This window comes from Salmo trutta, chromosome 35, assembly GCF_901001165.1.
Source record: "Salmo trutta chromosome 35, fSalTru1.1, whole genome shotgun sequence".
Lineage (NCBI taxonomy): Eukaryota > Metazoa > Chordata > Actinopteri > Salmoniformes > Salmonidae > Salmo > Salmo trutta.
The window spans coordinates 4,373,759-4,399,510 of NC_042991.1; the positions used below are offsets into that span (position 1 = coordinate 4,373,759).

At 45.7% G+C, this 25,752-nt stretch overlaps 1 protein-coding gene across 2 annotated transcripts in view; it reads right to left on the minus strand.

Moving 5' to 3' along the window:
• LOC115174472 (kelch-like protein 29) overlaps positions 1 to 25,752 on the minus strand; it is a 326,402-nt gene that overhangs the window by 37,394 nt on the left and 263,256 nt on the right. For both annotated transcript variants that reach the window (XM_029733020.1, XM_029733021.1), the window contains 2 exons: positions 10,983 to 11,165; positions 8,954 to 9,134 (listed from right to left, as the gene is read on the minus strand). In XM_029733020.1, the coding sequence (XP_029588880.1) occupies positions 8,954 to 9,134; positions 10,983 to 11,165 (364 nt within the window). The remainder of the gene's footprint in view (positions 1 to 8,953; positions 9,135 to 10,982; positions 11,166 to 25,752) is intronic.

Sequence of the window (25,752 nt, forward strand, 5' to 3'; positions counted from 1 at the left end):
GGAGAGGGGGAGGTGGGAAGAGGGGAGAGAGAGGGAGGTGGGAAGAGGGGGAGGGGGAGGAGGGGGAGGTGGGAAGAGGGGGGAGAGAGGGAGGTGGGAAGAGGGGGGAGAGAGGGAGGTGGGAAGAGGGGGGAGAGGGGGAGGTGGGAAGAGGGGGGAGAGGGGGAGGTGGGAAGAGGGGGGAGAGGGGGAGGTGGGAAGAGGGGGGAGAGGGGGAGGTGGGAAGAGGGGGGAGAGAGGGAGGTGGGAAGAGGGGGGAGAGGGGGAGGTGGAAGAGGGGGGAGAGGGGGAGGTGGGAAGAGGGGGGAGAGGGGAGGTGGGAAGAGGGGAGAGGGGGGGAAGAGGGGAGAGGGAGGGGGGAAGAGGGGGAGAGAGGGAGGTGGGAGAGGGGGAGGTGGGAAGAGGGGGAGGTGGGGAAGAGGGGGGGAGAGAGGGAGGTGGGTAAGAGGGGGAGAGAGGGAGGTGGGAAGAGGGGGAGTTGGGAAGAGGGGGAGAGGGGGAGGTGGGAAGAGGGGAGAGAGAGGGAGGTGGGAAGAGGGGGGGGAGGGAGGTGGGAAGAGGGGGGAGAGAGGGAGGTGGGAAGAGGGGAGAGAGAGGGAGGTGGGAAGAGGGGGGGAGGTGGGAAGGGGGGGGGGAGGTGGGAAGAGGGGGGAGAGGGGGAGGGAGGTGGGAAGAGGGGGAGAGGGGGAGGTGGGAAGAGGAGGGAGAGAGTGGGGAGAGAGACACAGAAATGATTAGCCTGCTGGTAAAACCTGGAAATCACCCAAAACCGCCTGCTAGTCGTTTATTAGCCTGGTAAAACACAAGCACACACATACACACACCCATTACCTCCCTGTCTCATCTCCACTCACCCTCTCCCCTGCACTAATACTCTCCCCAGGCCGAGGCCTAACCCACCAATCTCAGCCATGCCTGTTTCTCTGGATGTCGCCTGGAACCCCACGAGGGACGGTGCAGTCCTCCCCAGACATCCCCGTTTTATCATCCTCTCCTACACAAACCTCAGGCCTTCACACACACACACGTGCGTGCGCACACACGTTCCATTATACTCTCCACCTTCCACACACACCCCCCTCCCCCCAGGCCCTCCTTGTGAAAGAGGATGAAGCTGGTGTGTCAGGGATAACGCAGATGATCTGGCTTTAATATAGCCATCAGGTATACTACAACAGCTCAATACTATGTAAGAGACAGATGAAGGGAGAGGGGTGAGAGAGAGGTAAAAAGATAAACGAAAAGATGGAGAGAGAGATGAAGGAAGAGATGAGGAGAGAAAGAAAGATGATTCTTAGACTTTTTTGGGACGTTCTTCCTCCCTCCCGGCGCCGGAGACTAAATCAGAGACGCATATAGCCACCCCACAGAGCTGGCAAAGCACAGCCTAAGGTCAAACACTTACTCACACACACACGCACACACGCACACACGCACACACGCACACACGCACACACGCACACACACACACACACACACACACACACACACACACACACACACACACACACGCACACACACACACACACACACACACACACACACACACACACACACACACACACACACACACACACACCCTACGGTCACAAACACATCCATACGTCCGGGGTAGAGGGGAAACAGACAGAGAGGAGAGGTTGATAATTAGCGGATGAAGGGGCGTTCAGCTGAATTAGCCTTCATACCCATTTACACATCAGAGAGAGAGGGATGAGAGAAAGAAGGAGAGGAGAGAGGAGGGGGGGGGGAGAGAAAGGGGGAAGAAGGAAAAAGGGGGTAGAAAGAGAGCAAGGTTAGGGCAAAAGGTAGATGGAGCAAGAATGTGTTTTGGGAGTGGAAGAAAGTAAACAGCAAGGAAGGGGCTGAGTGGGAAAGCGGGAGGGTAAAACGTAGGGGAGAGAGTGGAAAGAAAAGGGGGGTTGGGGGATTAGCAGGAAGGCGGTAAGGCGGAGCCTTGACTGCACAGTAGGGGACAGGGTTGTGAAGTTGTTAATCCTGGGGAGTTGAGGATTAGCTCTGTAGGGGGGGACCTCCACAGCAGGGGTCTGGAACTAACTTTACCTCATCACGGAGCTCTGCCGTTGGGCTAGAGAGACCCCCCCCCCCCCCTCCTCTCCCAGCACCAAGCCGAAACACAGGCACAGGCAAACAGCTCATCAACATGCCACATTAGGAAAAGGAGACAGGGGAAAGAGGCTGGAGGGGTTTGGTTTGCGGTGCAGCAGTTTTTCTCAGTGCTACATGGGTACTGTCAGCAAAGGAGGGTGTGTGTCCATGCCAGTGTATGAACGGTGTAAGTGTGCGCATGTATGAGTGTTTAAATGGGAGAGTGTGTGTGTGTGTGTGTGTATCTGTGAGTGTATGTATCATGCATGTGTGAGTGTTTGCAGGGCAAAGGTGTGTCTAGAGGTGAACGGGAGCTTGTGTGTGTGTAGAATGGGATAAATAAGTGGGGGCGAATCTCTCACGATGGCTTGACAGCTTCCTCTAGCAGGCAGACAATGGAGCCGATTACTGTCACAACCACTCTATACAGTCAGGCTGAGTAGAGCTTCTATACAACCACACTGAGTGGAGACTGGGCCTTCTATAGAGGAGAGACAGAGGAGACCGGGACAGGCGTGAACAGGCTAACACTCTTTTCCTCAATGGACCATAGGGAGCAAACACACACATTCAAGGACGGACGTACACAAGAACGTAAGCACGCACACCACCACACACAAACACGCGCAAGCACAATGTCCTTTCTCTCTGTCTGACTGGCGGCTGAATGCCCTGAATACCTTTTCCAACCGGTAGTGAGCTGTGTGTGTGTGTGTGTCTAGCTGAACGTGTGAGTATCTCACTGAGTTTGACACACACTGTAGAGACACGATAAAGATATGGACTGTAATGCACTGTCCTCTCTGGAAAGAGGTGAAAAGGAAGAGAGAAAAATCGGGGGCTATATATATTTAATATGAATTGATACAAAGGTTGATTATTACACACACTGCGCTTTTCGTCCAATGCTGGAGACTGGCCTGAAAAGAAACACCTACTGTAGAAGTTTGCAACAACTGTTTTTCTGAGAAGAAAAGTTAGACATTTTTATTGTGACAAAGACAGAAAGCCAGAGCAGGGCAAGGTCGACCACTACACAACATACAGCACATTCAGAAAGTATTCAGACCCCGTCCCTTTTTCCACATTTTGCTACGTTACAGCCTTATTCTAAAATTGATTAAAAAAAAAAAATCCAGAATTAATCTACCCTGCAAAACTAAAATAGTCCCAGTAACGATGTTAAAAAGACATCTAAAATACGTATTTTCCAGACGTTGAAGTTAGGTTCTGAATGAAAGATGAAAATACGTATTTCCGTACGTTTTAAATACATATTTTCCAGGACGTTGAAAAGGCATCTTTTCCAAATGTTGAAAATACGTATTTTCTAGACGTTGAAAAGATGTATTTTCCAGGTGTTGAAATCAGGCTCATTTTTTGTTCTGAATGAAAGTTAAAATGACAATTTATAGACGTCTATGTTTGGGCCAAGCAAGGCTGGTCCAGACTGGACAAAATATTAATTTTATGAATGCCCATCCGTGTGGGAAGCCCACAATTTGTAAAGCAGGCTTTATTAGTCCTGTTTCCTGTGACTAATCATTTTGGCTATTTAATATTTAAGCTCTGAATATAAGCTACCCAACTTTATGAGGAGTTATTGTGAGCCTATTTGCAATGCGTTTACACAGCGGGAAATGCAGAAGTATTATTTCTTTCAACATGATCAAAAATGTACGGATACAAACTTGAAACCACTGATTATGACAATGGGGTGAAACTCCTGGACAACAGTTGTGATTGTCCATTCCATATTGTTCATTTTCCTTTGACCTGTCCTGTTTTTAGGGGGGCTCCCGAGTGGCGCAGCGGTCTAAGGCACTGCATCTCGGTGCTAGAGGCGTTACTACAGACCTTGGTTCGATGCCAGGCTGTATCCCAACCGGCCGTGATTGGGAGTCCCATAGGGCGGCGCACAATTGGCCCAGCATCGTCCGGGTTAAGGTTTGGTCGGGGTAGGTCGTCATTGTAAATAAGAATTTGTTCTTAACTGACTTGTGCAGTTAAATTAAAAGTTAAATCCAAATAAGTATGTTGTTTGTTAACATGACAGTGCATTTTTTATTTGATTGAGAGCCATTTAGGTTAGAACTTGAAATAATGGGCAAATGTTGCACAATCCAGGTGTGGAAAAAAAATCTAAAAACATGCTTTCACTTTGTCATTATTGGGTATTGTGTGTAGATGGGTAAAACAAATCTACTTAATCAATTTTGAATTCAGGCTGTCACAACAATGTGGAATAAGTCAAGGGGTATGAATATGAAAGGTTGTGAAAAGAAACGTTTAACATTTACCTAAGGCCTATACCTCTGTGAAGGCCAAGACTGAGACAAGTTTAACCTTCACACACACACGAAACGGAGAAAGTGAAATTCAGCTCATCAGAAGGGAATTGAAACTCACTGGGCAGCACAGCATTGGAACAAAAAAAACACACAAAAAAAACATTCCAACACTTTACAGGGAAGAGACATTTCTAATGCAGCCTAGGTTTCTCCCAAAGTAGTAACAAAACCATATTCACTTCTTTAGTAAACCACCAGTCCCTCAGGGATGCTGTTCTATATAGAACACCTGATTCAACTCATCAAAAGCAATGACGATCAGTTGACAAGTTGAATCAGTTGTCCTTGTGGTGGAACAGAACGAATGACTGGACTGGTGGTCCCTGACGATGAGATTGGAAAACCCTGTACTAGAGTCTAGACTAGAGAATATTAGGCTTGTTAAACTATGCACCATATCACTGTATTAGGTAGCCTAGTGGTTAGAGCATTGGGCCAGTAACCGGAAGGTTGCTGGATCGAATCCCCGAGCTGACAAGGTAAAAATCTGTCGTTCTACCCCTGAGCAAGGCAGTTATCCCACTGCTCCCCGGGCGCCAAAGACGTGGATGTCGATTAAGGCACCTCTCTGTTTCAGAAGAGTTGGCTTAAATGCGGAAGACACATTTCAGTTGGACAACTGACTAGGTGTCCCCCTTTCCCTAGTAAGTACTGCTAGACATGTTGCTAGCTAATAATCTTCATTCATTATAAACTGGTAATGGAACATGCCTGCCTGCCTGTACATTGTGCTCGATTAATAAAACAAAACCATCCGTGATTGACAGGTCATTAAATCATGATTATTCAAACGCAGCAATAAGGTTGGCTAGCAGTTCAACGTGTCGGCACGGTGCTGTTGTAACTCGCAATCAGCTATCTAAGGTTGTGCTACGCGCTGAAGACTTTGTCATTCATCTTATAGGGATCTGCCTCGACCACGTGAAAAGTAAAGTTGGACCCTAAACACTCCTCGGATACTGAATGTGAGAATGTATTTTGTTTTCTCAAGATTATTATCCGTTGCTTGTTCAACTTCTTCCTAGGTCTTCAGCTCCTGATGACCAGCGTCGTTCCTATTCTATTGAGAGGGGTGTGTAGAATACATATGATGTGAGTGATGCAGATACAGTAGACTGTTGCTGTGGTTTCCTGCTGAGCTGGTATAGAAAAGGCAGCAGCCCTGAGACAGACTGATTGAGGACATCATTGTGAACGTAGGAGAATTTCACGGTCAGGAGCCGTGAAACCAAGAGCAAGATGGACGCCCGGCCTACAAATTAGGAGGCAGGGCGGGTGGAGGCGCCGAGGTTGGGGCTAAGGCCTTGACTGACAAATGAGATGGCTAGAGACACACACACGCATGCATGGACACACACACGCACGCACGCACGCACACACACACACACACACACACACACACACACACACACACACACACACACACACACACACACACACACACACACACACACACACACACACAATGGGAGACAGGCCTGTAAACAAACCTCAATCAGGCATGCCAATCAGTGTCTGAGTGGAGCAAATCAACTCTGGCTGCAGAGCATCAGGGCAGAGGCCCAGTTAGTCTGCTGCTAGGGCTGGTAGGGCTGGTAGAGCAGACTGCATACTAAACCAGCCACTCACACACACCACTATATAAAATCACACACTACATCAAACAGATAGACAGATACAGTAGATAGACAAGACAGACCACTGACGACACCTCGGCCAAACTGCGCAAAACGCCATCCTGCAAAATAATGCTGGGAAGAACCAAAACATGGTCAATGGATGGAGAGCTGACCACGGTTGGGGTCAATTCCAGAAAGTACATCAAATTCCAATTCCACATTCTCTTAAATTGAAAAGTGTTGAATATAATTGGAATTGGGATTTCAGTGTACTTCCTGAACGGGCTGGAATTGAAATGGAATTGACCCCAACCCTGGAGCTGTTTGCAAAATGCACTGGACTGTACTTTGCAAGCGCAGCGTGTGGCAGTTTCTATTCATTTTAATGACGGACGGCCACCAACAGACAGACCTACTCTACCACCATATGTTCATATGCTAGATAGCAAATGAGAGACCGACTGTGAGACGACAGTGAGAAGTCTTTAGAGAGCAAAGGTTCAAGTCCTGTCATGTTTTGATGAGAAATCCATATGCTTAGCTGGCCCAGCCATACTGGAAGGAAATGACCATAAATGGCTTAACGACACCGGGTGTGTAAATTGCTGAGTTTGTGTGTGTATGTAACGCCAGGAGTATAAATATCCTTCAGACAAGGAGCTCTCGGCTACCTGGGGAGCAATTACAACCAGTAAGCCACGCTGCATGGACACACACACACACACGCACACTTCAACCACTCAGATAAGACAAGACACAGCACTGAAGTAACTTTTCGTATGTTCCTCAACCCTGCCACATGGAGTCTCCTGCTGTTTAGGAAGGTACACTAGTAGTTCACCGTTCAACCTCTTACACTTAGTTGACTCTCCACCCCTGCCTTCTCGATTCATCCGAGTTCCTCGGTAACAAGCGATAGATCTTTTTGACTGTTTCAGGCTGACAGACAATTGTTGATTATTGAGACTGGCTGAGGGTTTCTGAGCATCATGGTTAAAACGCGCACGCACACGCACACACACACACCGCAGCTTTGTTCGGCTGTAAATATCTCGAAGCGCTGCTAGGTCTGCAATAATCTCGCCCCACCAACCGGCTCTCGCTCCGTCGAAACGTCTGGTCTCAGAGTGCCTCAGAACGGCCGAAACAACCCCTGGTTTTAATTGTCTGGTCTCTCAGTCCATCAGCATTTACAGCAACCCTTAGATCCTCCCCCTAAGTGTGCTGCAATTATGTTTTTTTTGTGTTTGTGTGCAATAAAGAGAAGTAGGTTAGCTTGTCCATCATGGATATTCCATGAGTCTATCTACTCTATCTTTCTCTAAATAATCTGCCCTTTCTCGCCAATTCACAGCTGCTTTTGTAGTATCTTCTGAGGAGAGTTTGACACTTTTCGCAAACTGCCAGTGGCGAGCCATCTCCCACAGAGATGGGGTCTAACAATCTCCTCCAGTGCTTTACAGTAGTCGTAGCATTCCGCATCCTTGCCACTGGGGCGAAAAAGACAGCGCTTGTACTTTTTAATGGGATAGTGTTCTGCACAACCACAACATACATGATCAAACTGCCTTTGACTGCATGTCTTTACTTTTTCTATTTGAAGACGTTAGTGTACAGTGCTACAGGACGGCTAACAGAGTTACGCTAGCTACCAATTAGCATGAACGGCAATATGTTCCTAGTACCTCGGGTTCTGGGGAATTATTTCCGTGGTGCAACGTAAACACTTTTCCGCCACGATTTGGAGCAACGTCTCATAGTGGTGTGATTCGCTCAGAATTTGAATTGATTATCATGTCACTCGGTAAATCCACACCCCATAAGTCCCAAACAGTCCCACACTGTTACCAGGCTTTACGTGCCAGAAACTCTAGCCTGGGGACAATGTTAGGTCTGCAATTACGAGCTGCGACTCGAGGCAGAGGAATCAAACGTGTTTCCATTACAGAGCTCAGTATTCCAGCCAGACACAGTCTTAATGACACAGCATGGCAGCGTTATGGGGACATATCAAATTAGATGAATCCATTTGAGGGACCGCTGTTACACGGAGAGAACAGCTCCAGTGTGTGTGTGTCTGTGTGGTGTGTGTCTGTGTGTTGTCTCGTGTGTGTGTGTGTGTGTGTATTCTGCCACATTGAGAGAGAGAGGGGCTTGGGAGAGCCACTCCATTCTGTAATGAGCAGCGGTGGCCTGTTGTAATACGTTCTGTTATGTTATGTTCTTTTGATTGCTCAGTTTAATCTTCCCAGCCCGGCTGAGAGCAGCAAAAGATGAAGACATTTTACCCCAGTTGCGTGTGTGAGTGCGAGACTGTGTTGAGAGCAGCAGAAGATGAAGCCATTTTACCACTGCCATTCATATTGCCTCAGAGGCTTCCGAGTCTCACTGTTAGACTGTGGTGAAAGGAAGAGTTTATTTCTGATCATAAATGGATTTTTATCACAAATAATTAAGTTTGACGTTAATTGTCCTTCAAGTTGAACGTTTTTCTACACCGCGAGACAGTTGCACACACTGGGACATGCGTATCCTTCCGCCCAAGGACATCAATACATAAGGAGCTCTATTGTAAAAGCAAAAGTCGATGTGACCTCGTAACATATAAGACACTAAAATAACTTCCGTAAAAGTATAGCCTACATAAAATGTCCTACTTAAATAGAATAGTACTTTAGTCTGTGTCACAATGGATAGACGTCTTCTCGCTCTGCTCCCGGCCCAGAGCACTTACAGACGTGTTTCGGTAGCACAGCACAGCTTCCTTTACCGCTACACGAGCGCCATTACAAGCTTAAGCCACTTTATCAGTCGTTTCCACTCCATAGTCACATATAATAGCATATAGTGTCCAAGTGTGTCAGTGTCTCTTACCTCTCTACATGGTTCAGGTTTCCTGACACGCCCAGTCCTCCAATGGTATAGAGTTTCCCGTCGTACACCAGACTGTTGTGTCTGCAGCGAGGCACCGTCATACGAGACACCAGGTTCCAGTTGTCCAACAGAGACATGTAGCACCACACATCAGTTACCGTCACACCCGACTCTGTCCCGCCTTAAAACACACACACACACACACACACACACACACACACACACACACCACACACACACACACACACACACACACACACACACACACACACACACACACACACACACACACACAAAGACACAAGTCAGCTACAGTCACATCAGACTCTAGCAAAAAATGCAATATACATGAAACAAATGTTAAAAATATTGAGTTGAAGATAGTTTTTACTGGTTTCCAATAAGTAATTATTGAATCGTTGTAAGCTGGGGGCAAATGTAACAAGGTACCACCAAGTGGGGGATGGTATCTTGGCGGTACCTTGTTACATTTGCCCCCAGCTTACAACAATTCAGGAATTACTTATTGACCCTTTATTTTTACAAACATAACCTACATTATATGGCCAAAAGTATGTGGACACTTGCTCATCGAACATCTCATTCCAAAATCATGGGCATTAATATGGAGTTGGTCCCCCCTTTGCTGCTATAGCAGCCTCCACTCTTCTGGGAAGGCTTTCCATTAGATGTTGGAACATTACTGCAGGGGCTCGCTTCCATTCAGCCACAAGAGCATTAGGGATGTCAGTCACTAATATTAGGCCATTAGACCTGGCTCGCAGTCGGCGGCGGTCCAATTCATCCCATAGGTGGTCGATGGGGTTGAGGTCAGGGCTCTGTGCAGGCCAGTCAAGTTCTTCCACAATGATCTTGACAAACAATTTCTGTATGGACCTCGCTTTGTGGACGGGGGCATTATCATGCTGAAACAGGAAAGGGCCGTCCCCGAACTGTTGCCACAAAGATGCTGTAGCCTTCACTGGAACTAAAGGGCCTAGCCCAAACCATGACAAGCAGCCCTAGACCATTATTCCTCCTCCACCAAACTTTACAGTAGGCACTATGCATTCGGCAGGTAGCATTCTCCTGGCATCCACAAAACCCAGATTTGACCATCGGATTGTCATATGGTGAAGTGTGACTCATCACTCCAGAGAATTAGTTTCCACTGCTCCAGAGGCAAATGGTGGCGAGCTTTACGACACTCCAGCCGACGCTTGGCATTGCGCATTGTGATCTTAGGCTTGTGTGCGGCTGCTCGGCCATGGAAACCCATTTCATTTAACTGCCGACGAACAGATCTTGTGCTGACGCTGCTTCCAGAGGCAGTTTGGAACTCGGTAGTGAGTGTTGCAAGCGAGGACAGACGAATTTACCACCGTACGCACTTCAGCAGGTCCTGTGAGCTGGTGTGGCCTACCTCCTTTGTTGTACCTAGACGTTTCCACTTCACAATAACAGCACTTACAGTTGACCGGGGCGGCTCTAGCCGGGCAGAAATTTGACGAACTAACTTGTTGGAAAGGTGGCTACTGATGACGATGCCACGTTGAAAGTCCCTGAGCTCTTCAGTACGGACCATTCTACTGCCAATATTTGTCTATGTAGCGTAGCTGGGTTTGAAACAGCAAACAGAGTGGACATTTCATTCATTCTCTGCAGGGACACACACAGTCCTCAGCCATGGTTAGTACTACTGTACACTGCTGATTTCCCCACTGACTGCCTGCCTCCCCACAGACACACACATAGGCCAGGTCCACCGGCCCAACACACATTTACATTTATATGAAATGAGGTAGAGGGGAACATGCAGCAGGACGAATTCTAGGAGTGCTGTTTCACAGTCCAATGTCAAGGTCTAACTCTGTGTAGGAGTGTGGAAGACAGAACAGATAGACCTCTGGAGGAATACAGATCTAAAATAATCGGAAGAATATCAATGTTAACATTATGTGAGAATGTGTGTGTTTGTGTGTCCATGCATGCATGGGTGTGTTTGCTGCAATCCCCATCATTAGCCTACCTGACAGGTAGATGTTGTCCCCTGCTGAGATGACGCTGAATAACTCTCTGTCGTAGAAGGGCAAGCTGGCCAGTGGGTACCACTTACTGTTCTGAGGGTTAAAACACGTCACGGCAGTCAGAGATCGCTGGTTCATACCGATGGCCTGGCGACCACCGATTAACACTATCACCTCCGCCACACCTAGAGGTAGGGAGGGGGAGAGAGAAGAGAGGAGTGAGGTGTGGGAGAGGGGGATGGATGGATGGGAGGAGGGACGAGACAAAGATAAACTGTGTTTGCAGTACCATACGGCGAGTAGATTTATTTTGTGAGTGAGTTTCTGTTAAGATAGAGGACCCAGCCGTTTAGAGCAGCAACAGTTGAGCCTAAGTTGGAAGTTCATGTGCAAAAATATGCGCTACTTATACAGCGATAGGATAGTTAGGTTCAAGCAATGTTTGTGACAAACAATTAGTCCATTTGTGTCGGGGAAAAATGGAGAGAAATGTCCCACATGACAGCTCAGAGGCACATTGTTTCTCAAATGGGTTATGGTTGCCTGAAAAGCTCAGGTTTCTCACGTAAACCCGGTGGACACAACACGTCTTTCAAAATCCTAACAACGCTGAGCCTCTCACATTAAACAACCATCTTTCCTGTCGTTTTTTGGTTCGTTGGTGTTGCCAATGTAGTGGTGCGCACTCTAAACGATGTGGCACACACACACACTACAAGATTCTTCACTAATTCTTTAGACTTCTTTAATCACAGTCCACTCCAAAATACACATCCTCGGCTGTGAAATCAAAGACCACAAAAAATGTCAGCGCCATTCACAATGATTCCAATTTTCTTAAGACTTCTTCTCCACTTGTGCTGTACAGTTTATGACCATTGCAATGAATAATACAAAGTCCACCTTTTTAACATGTAGCATTTCACTATCCCTCAGTTGATGAGAAACCTTCACTGGTCGTGGTGGCTCTACTACCATTGCTTCTTCCCCGCCACTCATTCCTTCCAATCTTCTCACCGCCTCCAGATAGGAGACACGCTGGACACTCCTTACTCTTGCCATCTCATTCTCCTTCACCCTAACAGGGCATTCCAGGAATTCAGGCGCATGTTAACCTCCACAGTTGCAGCATTTCCCTTCATCTGGCCTTACAATATTATTCCCTTCTGCACACACTTGACACAATATTTGACATTTATGACACTTTAGGGTCTTGTGCACAAAAGCTCTTACAGGGTATTTCATGAATCCTAACTTTATATGAGAAGGGAGGGACTCCTTCATCAAAGAACAGTAAGCATGGATGAAGTGAACTTATTTTCTCCATCCACCATACAGGTCAGTCGACGTGCACCGACCACTCAATCGATGTCTTCAGTTATATGCGCCACCCCAGAAATAGCCCCCTTGATAGGTGCCCTGCTACAAAAAATCCCTGCAGGAAAAATTCCACTCTGATATTTTAAAACACGCTCCTTCTGCTCCGCAGACACGCACAAAAAAATCGTGTGACATTCCAGATTTTCCTGGAGACGATAAACGGATTTCCCAAGTAGCACTGATCCATAACCCTGACTCCGACCGAAAACGAGTCTAGTGGTTTCCTGTTTTATAACATAGCTTTACTTCTCATTTCCCTCTTTCTTCGCCAATGTAACCCCCCCATTCACCCGTCACTTTCTGTACTATTCGCTTCACTCCACTCACAAGCAGTTTCAAACAAAACCTCAGTTTCCGCCATCTTCCGTTCCCCATACCGTGCTGTCTCGCGATGTGATACGGTGTAATGTAGTAGCTACGAGCTGTGGCTCATAGCAGCCCCCATAAACGTTTAGTCAGATGTTCACGCTTGCCATACAGAGTTCAAATATCTAGCCAACATTTTGAATTGTCAACTTCAGAGCTGTACCGATTTGACACTTCGGCATTGGTTGTAGCCATCGCTCCTGCTCGAGAGTCAACACATTCTGGGTGATGCAAAACAATGTCATCCCACTGGCTATTGCTGACCACCGTTCTCAAAAGTTGTCGTTGCACATCTCACACTACAAGAGCATTGCCGATTTTGTGTCGATAAAAATCGAACCTGTTTGAAACTATCCGGACAGCTTGGTAGCCCTTAGATTGCGTCTTTGACCCGCTCACATTAAACGAGCGTCGGCGATGGCACCCCAAGTAAGCAACGACATGGGGATTTTGTCTCCGATCTCAATAACTTGTCTGGGACAGCTAAATCCTGGCCAAAATCGTGTAGTGTACACCTGGCATAAGACACAGGATTTTGGAAGGCTGGACACGCGAGGCTCGCCTCTCTTTCTCCCTCTATCCATTTCCACAGATAACACCCCTATCTCCATCCCTCTCTCTCTCTCCATTACCACAAATAACACCTCTCTCTCTCCACACTTATTTATCCAGCTTGCTTTCCCTCTCCTCTCTGGCCTCCTCTTTTCTCCATTCCCATAGATAGCACATAGATAGCACTTCTCTCTCGGTGCTAGTGAAACTCACAGCATGCCCTCAATCCTTTACTAAATCAATATGCTAAATCAATGTGTGGCTATTCAAGAACAGCAGCACTATAAACAGCATTTGAATTCTGGGTCTCATCTCAAGGAGTGGGCATTCAGTGCGGCACATCCATTAACCTGTGTGTGTGTGTGTGTGTGTGACTGTGTATTTTGATCAGTGAGATCTATGTGAGTATAAGTATTCTCTTCATGTTCAGTGCTCAACCATGTGTTCAGCACACTACCAGCATCTCATCTCCACACACACTCTACTGTTGGCAGACGATGTAGTTTGTGTGTGTGTGTGCGGGCGTGTGTGTCTTGTCATACGCTGTACAAAAACACCACGTGTTTCTCCAGGCCACTTAGCCCTCAACAGCAGGTAGACAACGAGAGCGAGAGGAGAGAGACCGAGAGTGCAAGGGAGAGAGCGGGAGAGCCAGAGAGAAGGAAAGAGAGAGAGAAGGAAAGAGATACATTCCTCAGAAATTCCATAGCTAGGATTCTAACCGCTGGCTCATTTTCCTGGATCAATACTCCAAACCTTCTCCTCTCCTCCCTTGTTCCCCTGACAACCTCTGTCCACCGCTCCTTTACCATCTTTCCCTCCCTGTCATCTTTTTTTCCCTAAAGCTGCTCTTTCTCTTTTCTCTTTACCCGTCTTTCTCCAGGGCTGTGAGAGCACCGAGTGCTTTTGGTTTTGATAAAAAAGAGAGGAGGAAAGAGGAGGAAAAAGATAAAGCAGCACAGAAGGCTTTAGTGGGATGAGGAGAAGTAAATGCTGGCTCAGACACAGGCCTATCATGTATCATGTATCAATGACATACCGCTTACACCGGGATAGGATGGCTGGAGAAATGCACTGCTTCTTCTTTCAAGGATTACAAGAGCAGTTGAATTGCAAATGGGCCACACATGTATGAGAGCTTTACCAAATAATATGAATATGTGTTGCCATTGTGACTACAAAAAAAAAAAAGATGTGGTCGAAAGAACACTGGCTGATTTTTAAAACGGGGAAATAGTGACAATGTATCTTCTGTGTAGGAGGATGAGATGAGAGCAGTGTAAAAATAGATTTAATGCTGAGTGTAGTTCTGAGGTATTCCGAGTGACAACAGCACACCCACAAGGTACTATTTGCGTCCAGCTGATATAGTGCTTTTACAGTATTGCTGAATGGGTGATTCTCAGTCCCGAGGTAAATGCCAACCAGGTACGTCTACAGTACATGTACTATATGAAACATACTGTACGTATTGAGTGAACATGTGTTTAGATCATACATTCAGCTGACGGTGTAGGTCTCTGCTCTGAGGTAAATGCCAACCATCTTGACACATGATGGGACATGCATCATGTATTGGTTGAACATATGTGTTTATGTTATATGTTAGAATTTACCACATAACACCCTGAAGGTTCATGCATACACCAGGGACAGGGGGATAATTGCCAAGACAAGCAACTCTCGTTTTAGTTTTTCCCGTTGCAGAATGTTTTTGCAAGTGAACATGACATCTGGCCGGTAGCCTCTTGACCCCTGCTCCCTGAGGTCAAACTGACAGACGCTTCTCAGCTCGTTAGGGAGGTGAAAAAAAATCTCTTGCTCTTGCCCTCTCTCTCCATCTATCCATGTGTGGCTAAAACATCTTCCGAGTGTTGTGAGACAGTGCACTCTCCTTGACAACGGACCCACACGCAGGGGCGGCTGTCTGTCGGCTGCTGAAACGACATCGGGGGAGAAGGGTGGATGGAGCGAGGGATGGAAAGATAGAGGGATAACTGAGATGCTGACAGCCTGTGGTTTATTTCCCGTGTCGTGACCATGAGAGGAAAGGGAGAGGCAGGGGGCGGGAACTCTGAGAGGTGAGCTGCCCACCTGCTGAGCACACAGTAGCATCGGCAGGACACACACACAGAACCACGCACACCGCTCGTCTCTCTGCTCCCATCTATGGTTGAAAAGCTACCGGTAATTGACCAAAGTTATCGGTAATCTATGGCATTCTATCATATTAAACCCCAATGGTATTCACTAAGTTTAGGATTTATATTTAGGATAATGTTTTACAGCTTTGTCATTCTGTGTATGTTAAAATCATAGTTGTTTTAATGGTACATATGATAAGGCCACACAGAAGGCCAGAGATAATTACAGACAACGGTGATCATCAGAAGTACCCAAAAAGGCCATCAGAAGTACCCAAAAAGGCCACTAGATGTCATCTGGTAAAATTACATATGTTCCTTGAAAGTTACCAAAATTCTTTGCAACCCTACTCCAGACCCCCCGGAGTCCGGTCTGGAGCGCGAAGTCACAAGCTCTGTTAGCCGGCTCCTGCGTAGCAACCTAGCGGTGCCAAAAGCCCTGGTCCGCCCTAGAAAGCCTATGTACAGTGCATTCTGAAAGTTTTCATGACCCCTTCCTGTGTATCCTGTTTCCATTGATCATCCTTGAGATGTTTCCACAACTTGATTGGAGTCCACCTGTGGTAAATTCAATTGATTGGACATGATTTGGAAAGGCACACACCTGTCTATAGAAGGTCCCACAGTTGACAGTGCATGTCAGAGCAAGCCATGAGATCAAAGAAGTTGTCCGTAGAGCTCCGAGACAGGATTGTGTTGAGGCACAGATCTGGGGAAGGGTACCAAAAAATGTCTGCAGCATTGAAGGTCCCCAAAAACACAGCGGCCTCCATCATTCTTAAATGAAAGAAGTTTGGAACCACAAAGACTCTTCCTATAGCTGGCCACCTGGGCAAACTGAGCAATCTGAGGAGAAGGGCCTTGGTCAGGGAGGTGACCAAGAAGCCGATGGGAGAACCTTCCACTTGGAGTTTGCCAACAGGCACCAAAAGGACTCTCAGTCCATGAGAAACAAGATTCTGAGAGCTCTGGAGCAGGTTTTCATCAAGGATCTCACTGTACTTTGCTCAGTTCATCTTTCCCTCGATCCTGAGGAGTGTCCCAGTCCCTGCCGCTGAAAAACATCCCCACAGCATGATGCTGCCAGCACGATGCTTCCCCGTGGGAATGGTGCCAGGTTTCCTCCAATCGTGACGCTTGGCATTCAGGCCAAAGAGTTCAATCTTGGTTTCATCAGACCAGAGAATCTTGTTTCTCAAGGTCTGAGAGTCCTTTGGGTGCCTTTTGGCAAACTCTTAGCGGGCTGTCATGTGCCTTTTACTGAAGTGTGGCTTCCGACTGGCCACTCTACCATAAAGGCCTGATTGATGGAATGCTGCAGAGATGGTTGTCCTTCTGGAAGGTTCTCCCATCTCCACACAGGAACTCTGGAGCTCTGTCAGAGTGACCATCGGGTTCACCTCCCTGACCAAGGCCCTTCTTCCCCTATTGCTCAGTTTGGCCGGGCGGCCAGCTCTAGGAAGAGTCTTGGTGGTTTGAATACTTTCCGAATGCACTGTAAGTATATTTTAGCAATTGTATTTACTTTTGATACTTAAGTATATTTAAAACCAAATACTTTTAGACTTTTACTCTAGATGTATTTTACTGGGTGACTTTCACTTTTACTTGAGTCATTTTCTATTAAGGTACTGTATCTTTACTCAAGTATGACAATTGGTACTCTTCCCACCACTACACACACACACACACACACACACACACCCCACCCTTCTCGGTCTTTCCTTGTTCTCCTCCCTGCCCCATGCTGTGCCCCTGCTATCTCTTCTTTCCCCCCTACGGCTAAACCCTTCTAAGGCCTGCTTCCTCTGTTTTTTATCTCCTCTTATCTCTATCTCTTCCCCTATTTACTCCACAGTTCAACCTTGCTCTCTCTATCCATTGTCTGTATATCTCACCTTGATCTCTCCCATTGCCCTGTCCTCTTCTGCTTCGACCCTCTTTCTTTCTCCTCAATCTCTCTCATATCAATTCAATTTAAGGGCTTTATTGGCATGAGAAACACATGTTAACATTGGAAAAGCAAACGAAGTAGATACTAAACAAAAGTGAAATAAAGAATATCAATTTACATGAAACATAACACTCACAAAAGTTACAAAAGAATAAAGACATTTCAAATGTCATATTATGTGCTAATAGTTAAAGTACAAAAAGGAAAATAAATAAACAAACATAAATATGGGTTGTATTTACAATGGTGTTTGTTCTTCACTGGTTTCCCTTTTCTTGTGGCAACAGGTCACAAACCTTGCTGCTGTGATGGCACACTGTGGTATTTCACCCAGTAGATATGGGAGTTTATCAAAATTGGGTTTGTTTTCAAATTCTTTGTGAATCTGTGTAATCTGAGTGAAATATGTGTCTCTAATATGGTCATACATTTGGCAGGAGGTTAGGAAGTGCAGCTCAGTTTCCACCACATTTTGTGGGCAGTGTGCACATAGCCTGTCTTCTCTTTAGAGCCAGGTCTGCCTACAGTGGCCTCTCTCAATAGCAAGGCTATGTTCACTGAGTCTGTACATAGTCAAAGCTTTCCTTAAGTTTTGCTCAGTCACAGTGGTCAGGTATTCTGCCACTGTGTACTCTCTGTTTAGGGCCAAATAGCATTCTAGTTTTCTTGTTAATTCTTTCCAATGTGTCAAGTAATTCTCTTTTTGTTTTCTCATGATTTGGTTGGGTCTAATTGTGCTGCTGTCCTGGGGATCTGTGGGGTCTGTCACTAAGCCCCACTCTCCCTTTTTCTCTCAGCCCTCTCAATCCTTCTCCTCCTCCTCCTTTCTCCTAACCTTATGCTCTTTCTCCCAGGGAGGTCATTTGGTATGGTGAGGATCAGGAGGCCAGGGGCCTCGGATACACTGTATGTGTGTGTGTGTGTGGCCCCTGCTGTGAGGGTATTCTGGCAAAGAATCAGGGAGCGTGTTTGAGTCTATATAAGTGTGTGCTCTTAGGGTATTCTCAGGGTGTGTGGGTGTGTATATGCATTTGTGGCCTGCTGTGAGGGGGCTCTAGCCAGCCCTTGAAAGACACAATGCGACAGGGACTCAGCACTAGCAGGTGATCTGCCAGCGCGCGCGCACACACACACACACACACACACACACACACACACACACACACACACACACACACACACACACACACACACACACACACACACACACATACACACACACACACACACACACACACACACACACACACACAGACACTAAATGTGACCGTTTAACCTACCCAAGACTTTACAGCAGCTTCAACCTCATACAATATTCCTCCAGCCTGGTTATGTGAAAATCATTGCATGTGTGGATTTGGTGTTTGCGTGTGTGTGTTCTGTACACTGCATAATCTAGCTCTTGGAAGAAACTAAGCCAAATCAGCCAGCCGGTACTTGATCCTCTGGTCAGTGGTCAGAAAGCTATGTCGTCATGCCGACAGCCAGGGGGTTGAAATTCAATCCCCATATTTAGGCCAGCGGTCAGAGGACATACTAGCTACAGTAACATTTAAATGTATGATATGAAAACGATACATTTGTTCAAACTTTCACCAATAAGACCCAGAAACATCAATGTCTCCACCTTTATGTTCTATTCTAGGCTCTCCTACATCTTTCCACATTGCAAGAGATGAGATATGATTATGATATGCTGAAGGCATTTCCGAAGCGTCGGCACAGTGTGTGTCTCTCAGCCATTCTCAAGCGGTGCGGACCGTACCGCTTCCCTTTTCAGACCGTAGCACAGAGTAATATCACGCTACATTGGATCTTTAAAACAAACCAGCCTGAATAATCACTCAAACTAGGAGCTGGACACCAGCACGCACGCACGCGCGCGCACACATAAATACCCATGCATGTGCTCGCAACTACCCAAAATAACAAACCCTATAATTGGCTTCCAAATTCACACATTTCACACAAGTCCTATCTCCCAAATGAATGGCTGGAGTGGAGGTGGTGCTTCAGACGATAAGCCGACAGACAGAAGCGAATAGTATGAAATACCATCTTATGATCTCTGTGCTCCCGTGTAGGAGTCTAGTGTGAATCGGTTGTGTGCGTATGTGTGTGTGTGTGTGTGTGTGTGTGTGTAGTTCTCATTTCTGTCTCAGTGGTGCCTCTGCCTCTTCAGTCTCTTCCCCAGAGGGCCGAGGGGGACAAGAAGTGTGAATAAGATGATGATGTCACCACTCCAAATGTAGGGCTTCAAGAGTGTGCGTGTGCGTTAAAATCAGAGTCTGACTTTAACATCTTTATATAGTCTTCCCAATATCTTCACTACCCTAGGCCTGCAGGCCACTCACTTTACTAAGTGTATTTTTACACCATGACTATTAATGCTTCAGGTTACCGTCCTCCTGGACAGCTACTGGGTCTGCAGGCTTTTGCTCCAGCCCTGCTCTAACACCAAAGCCCCGTAGAGCAGCTGATGAACTGAATCAGGTGTGTTAGAGCAGGGCTGGAGCAAAAGCCTGCAGACCCAATAGCTCTCCAGGTGGAGGGTTGGACATCCTTGGGTTATATTCACCAATTCATTTCATTGCATTTGAAGATGACTGTATTTGACTACAGATTCTTCTTTGAAAGTTGATTGCTCACCTGTCTACCACAGTTCAAAGCAGCCGCTGGCCTCTCCAACCAAACACAGCATTTGACTGCATACTCATGACTGGAGCTACTGTATGCGAGTCTAAACCATGATAAAAGTCAGCGCTTGACCAGTTCAGACCTGCTGCAATGCGGTTTGTTAGCTCTCCTCTCTCGCTGGTGCTGTGTATGCGTGTGTACAGTATCTGTGTGTGGTTTAATCATTTATTTTGTAGATTCTGGGCTTGTGGCTCGTGAATTTTATATTAGTATACAGAAAGTGCAAATGGTCACAGAGAATCTCATTTCAGACCTTCCCCCTGCTCTAGCCGGTATATATTAAAGTATATGTGTATATAGCTGGGCCCAAGCACTGTATGTGTAGACTGTGTGTGTGTGTGTGTGTGTGTGTGTGTGTGTGTGTGTGTGTGTGTGTGTGTGTGTGTGTGTGTGTGTGTGTGTGTGTGTGTGTATATAGAGTGGGGGTACACGTCCCGCAGTCATTACAGCTCATTTGTCTGAGTGCTAGTAACACTTGGCTGAGCTAAGTTAACGGTTTGGCCTTGCTCTAGATTTTCCTTTCTGGGGCTGCGCTGAGCATAGCTGCTGTGAGGAAGGGGTTTGACGTGTTCGTGTGTCCGAACCAAAACCGAATCAACCTCAAAAAGCACTAATCGCTCAGCACTACTGTTCATTGATGTCAAAAAACTGACTGTGGTTTACGTCTCGTCTCAGTAACAGATCCGTATTAACATGCAGGAGACAGAGGGATCAGAAAATAAGACTAAATGCAGTGCCTTCGGAAAGTACTCGGACCCCTTGGCTTTTTCCACATTTTGTTACAATACAGCCTTATTCTAAAATGGATTAAATCAAAAATAAACAAAATCCTCAGCAATCTACACACCATACCCCATAATGACAAAGTGAAAAAAACCATTTAATCAATTTTAGAATAACGCTAACGTAACAAAAGGTGGAAAAATTCAAGGGGTCTGAAAACTTTCCGAAGGCATCGTTCATCTATGGGTGTAAACTTCGCAAATTCACAATGTAATCCCTGAGTTCCTCAGAACACCTAATGACAGATAATCACTTTGCATACAGTATATTGTCTCTAATTAGCCAAGTAGTAGCTAGGAGAGTTACCGGAGTGATGTGTGAATGGTTCATTATGAGTTTTAGGCTGTGTTTACACAACCACCCTAAGAACCCAAATCTGTTTTTCTTTCAATATCAAATCACTTTTTCCTGACTGTCCACATCAGTTTTACATGTGACCCATATCAGATTAGTGCATTCACACTGATGTAGCCTCTGAAGTAGCACACAGATACCGTGCTCATTTCCTGTCAGTGTTGATAAAAATTTTGGGGTGGTTGTCATGGTAAGGGCAGAACAGAGCAATAAAAAAAAGAAAAGATCTGAGCATCCAGACAGAGGCCGCATATGGAGGGTCGGGATTGAGATCCACTTGGGCTGCGTTTAGACAAGGAGCCCAATTTTGATATTTATTTCATTAGTTGGTCTTTCGACCAACTAGCTCTCACATCAGAATTAGACGTTCATCCATTTTTAAGTTGTTCCAAAAGTCAAATTTCAACGTTTTTAAGGTTAAGTTTAGGCATTAACTCTGAATTTAAGGTTATGGTTATGGTTAAGGTTATGGTTAAGTTCAGGCATTAGGTATTAACTCTGAATGGTTAAGATAAAGGTTAAGGTTTGGGATATGCTCAAAATCTCAAAAACGACTGTTTATCGCTGGATTCGAACATGCAACCTTTTGCACCAGAGGCGGATGCTCCCCGTCCATAACGCCCAAGCAAAACCCAAACCTACTTCAAGGTAACAGTGGCCGGGTTTTCACACCATCTCCCGACGTCCTCATACGTGGATGGACGTCGAATACTGATTTATATCACGGATGACCTGGCTGCTTTTGACCAATCAGATCAGTTGTGAAAAAGATCTGATGTGAAAAGATCTGATCTGATTGGTCAAAAGACAAATGAGTAGAAAAACGATAAGAATTGAGCTGCATGTCGAAACCCAGCCATATGGAGGTGGTATAAATCGGAAGTAAAAAGATCTGATGCCATGTTTGTTTTTTCGTTGTTTACACATTAGGGGAAAGAAAGGCATCAGAAATGCAAATAATTGGCAATAGATCTGAATTAGCTAGCTAGCAAATTTAGCTGGCTAGCAAACGGTTGGTAGATCCACACACGCATTGCTAAATGTGCATACCGGTACTATACAGCCAAATAAATGTCTGTGCCCTTACTTGCAAACTTCATGGAGTTGTTAGCTGGATAATTATTTTCCTCTTGGATGTTGTGTTTACTATTGCAACCTTTTTCAGGCAAATGTAATTTATAATTCAACATAGGCTAGCTAGTTGCTCAGGGTTGACAGTGTTTGCACTGCAGTTATCGGCGCTATCGTTGCACCACGGTATTGTTGTCTAGCTATGTAAATTAGACTGACATTTTACTACTGTTAACGTTCATAGCTGACTTGACCATTTTTTTTATATAATACAGTAGCCTACATGCTTAATACTGTCTGAAATGGATCAAAGGGTGGCTGGCCCAGCGGCCGCTTGAGAACTCTCAGGCAGCCTAGCACGTTATGACAGCTTGCATGGGATTGTTTACAAAAAAGTAGCTCTGTCAGCCCGACAAAATACATTAATAAACAAACTGACGTAGCTGAATTTGACTTACTGAGTCTGGCTTTAACTAGTCGGAATTAATGCCCAAACTTAACCCCCACTCCCGGAGAACTTTTGAATACTCAAGTCAACCTGTGAAATCTTGCGGTCTATAGCAGGTGGAGAGAAATCGTCACCGTGATAGGATAGTGATGTGGCCTGACGTGGACAAGAGAGGGACAGGAGGAGGAGAGAGAGAAGGAGATGGAAGAGGATGTTGAAGAGGTAGAGGACGAGAAGTAAGAGAGGGGGAGTAGAGGAGGAGGATATGGGAGAGTATGGTGTTCTGGTGAACTGTGTCTCCTGCTGTGACACCAGAGATGGCTGGCAGGGAGATAGGTCTACGTACGGACACACACAAACACAGATTGAGTGCCCTGGGAAAGCAGTGTTTCACGGATGACATCACGCCGTTTCCCTTTTTTTTCTCTCCGCTTGAGAGACTTATCTTCCAAGCTCAGGTGGTGCCCCAGCTTTCAGGCTCTCACACACACACACACACACACACACACACACACACACACACACACACACACACACACACACACACACACACACACACACACACACACACACACACACACACAAACACACACACACATCCCTCAATTTCTCTCTCATCCACTCTCAATTTCTCTTTCTCTCCCATCCACTATCTCATCCTCCCTCTCTCCCTCCCTCCTCCTGACACAGGTCACTGCTGGTCACCATTAGGATTAACTGAACTTTCTCTATGAGCAGCCTCTCCCAGCCTCCATGTCCCTCTGACTCAGCCCCGCTGTGCATCTCAGAGCCAGTCAACAAGAGGACCAGATGGCCAGACTAACACCACACTCAATCAGTCACACACTAACCAGGGGCCAAGCCTGACTACAACCCTGAATAGAGAGGTTTGACCTCAGATGAGAGAGAGACTGAAAAGAAACTTTGATATCATAATGAATTATACAAAAGTATTTTTTTTGGAATGTCTTTTCGAGAGACTTACTTCCCTAAAACTACTACCCCCCTCTGCAATAAAACAATTAAACACAAACTATTCAACTACCACCATTTACTCTGCTTGTTTACCAATGAGAGAGAGTGTGTGTGCGCACGCGCACCTTGAGCAGAACAGGGAAGGCAGGTTCGTAAACTGTCCACACCATAAAGTGACATTTGTTTAGCAATTACCTTAATCCTACCAAGCAGAAAATGTGTTATGTTTGTGCTAAGCTCTAATAAATTTCGTACACACACACTAATTAGACAGCTTTTTATTGAGGGGGGGTACCAGAAAAAGACTTGGCCGAGTGGCAGGAAAATCTAACAAACAAAAGAACTATCTGTCCAGGGCTACTTATTCCCATAAATATCTGCTTTAATGATGTAAACAAACTGAATTGGACAGCCTGAACGGTTGGAGAGTGAACGGCTGGTTGGAAGTGAACTTCTTGTTATAGAATAATAATAGGAATAAGTGACTGTAAATGCCTGGACTGTTCTGAAAGCAGCTGGTGTTCAGGAGGCACTTGGAGATGTATTGGGCCTACTGTAAAAGCACCCGGAGTGCCTCAGCCCAGACATCCCAGGGACACTGTTATGGTTGGCCATCCAAAGCTTTCATAATAGCAGGGTCTGTGCTTGGCTCACACACAACCCAAACTCTTCTTTTGTTTCATTTTGACATTACTGGAAAACTACTGATGGTTTTGGACACCAATATTGTTTATTCATGCGATCCAAAGTATTTCATTGGATGTAAATGGCATACATTTGTTATCTCTTTCTTCTCCTGCCCCAAATATGCATTTCTGTCATTGCTTCATTGTGCCTTCTACATTGCATATCCCGGCATGCATGTGAAAGCCCATGTGTGACCATGTGTGTGTGTTAGGGTTAGGCAATGTCAACCTTTGTCCTCTCTTGATTATGTACCCATAAAACATTGCGATATAAGGTGGCATTGCCCCCTATTGGCCAACCAAAACAAAATTAAAAACTCACCTAAAACGACTGTTGGGCTACAGCACGAAATTGAATACTACAACTGGATGAATCATGACAAAAGATGTTGTTGAAAGCCTGGGCAGAGGCTAAGTGCAGGCAAATCTTTTCTAATATTTCTTTCTGGTGGAGGAGCTTCAGCAGGGAATACGTTTGAGTGTGTGTGTGTGTGTGTGTAAGTGTGGCGCGCACATGATGAAGCAGTAACAGTCTGATGATGAACGGTCTTACCGTACGTAGTGAGTTAGGTTATACTTAATGGAGTGGACAGTTAGGTTATACTTAATGGAGTGGACAGAAACTGTCTCCCCTTTCCAGCTCTGGATAATTGCTTTATTTGCCTCATAAAATAATAGAAAACAAAGAGTATTGTTTGTTCTATCTCTAATAAAGATGTGATTGAGAGTAGTCTCTGCTTATTGAAAGCGACAACTTCAGGACAACACCTTAGGCTAGAATATTTTTGGGAAAAAGCTACTGTTCAACTTTGACTTGTCTTAAAAGCCTGTCATCAAATCTTTATGATAGGTTATTGGCCATTTGGTTTCATTTCAACCTCGCATGGACGGATTTTCCCAGCCTGTACGGATCATTTCTTTCTAAATAAGCTTTGATTAAACTTGTCATAACATTTTTTTTTTTTTTTTTACAGGCAATTGATATTGCTTGTTCTCTCTCATTATTAGTCCCCTGGCTACCTTTACGTTTTTAGGCTATTCAAACAACTTTTTGAGATGGAACTCCGTTACATCCGTTGTCTGATCCGGAGAAAGCCATGCATAAAATGATGAAAGCGTAGCCTATATGCATAGCCTATCAAAAAGGAGATACAGAAGGGAATATAGGCTACGTTTTTTTAATCAACTAGACACAAGATAGTGAAGGAGTGTCTAACAAAAGGAAGAGGTTCAGGCTATAGCCTAAGGCTCATGTATCAAAGAGAGAGAGAGTTGCAGATTTAAAGCAAGTTGGCTGCAATTCTACACATTTTGCCATGGGGCGGAGAGAATATTTAGCAATTTTATAACTCATTTCATGCA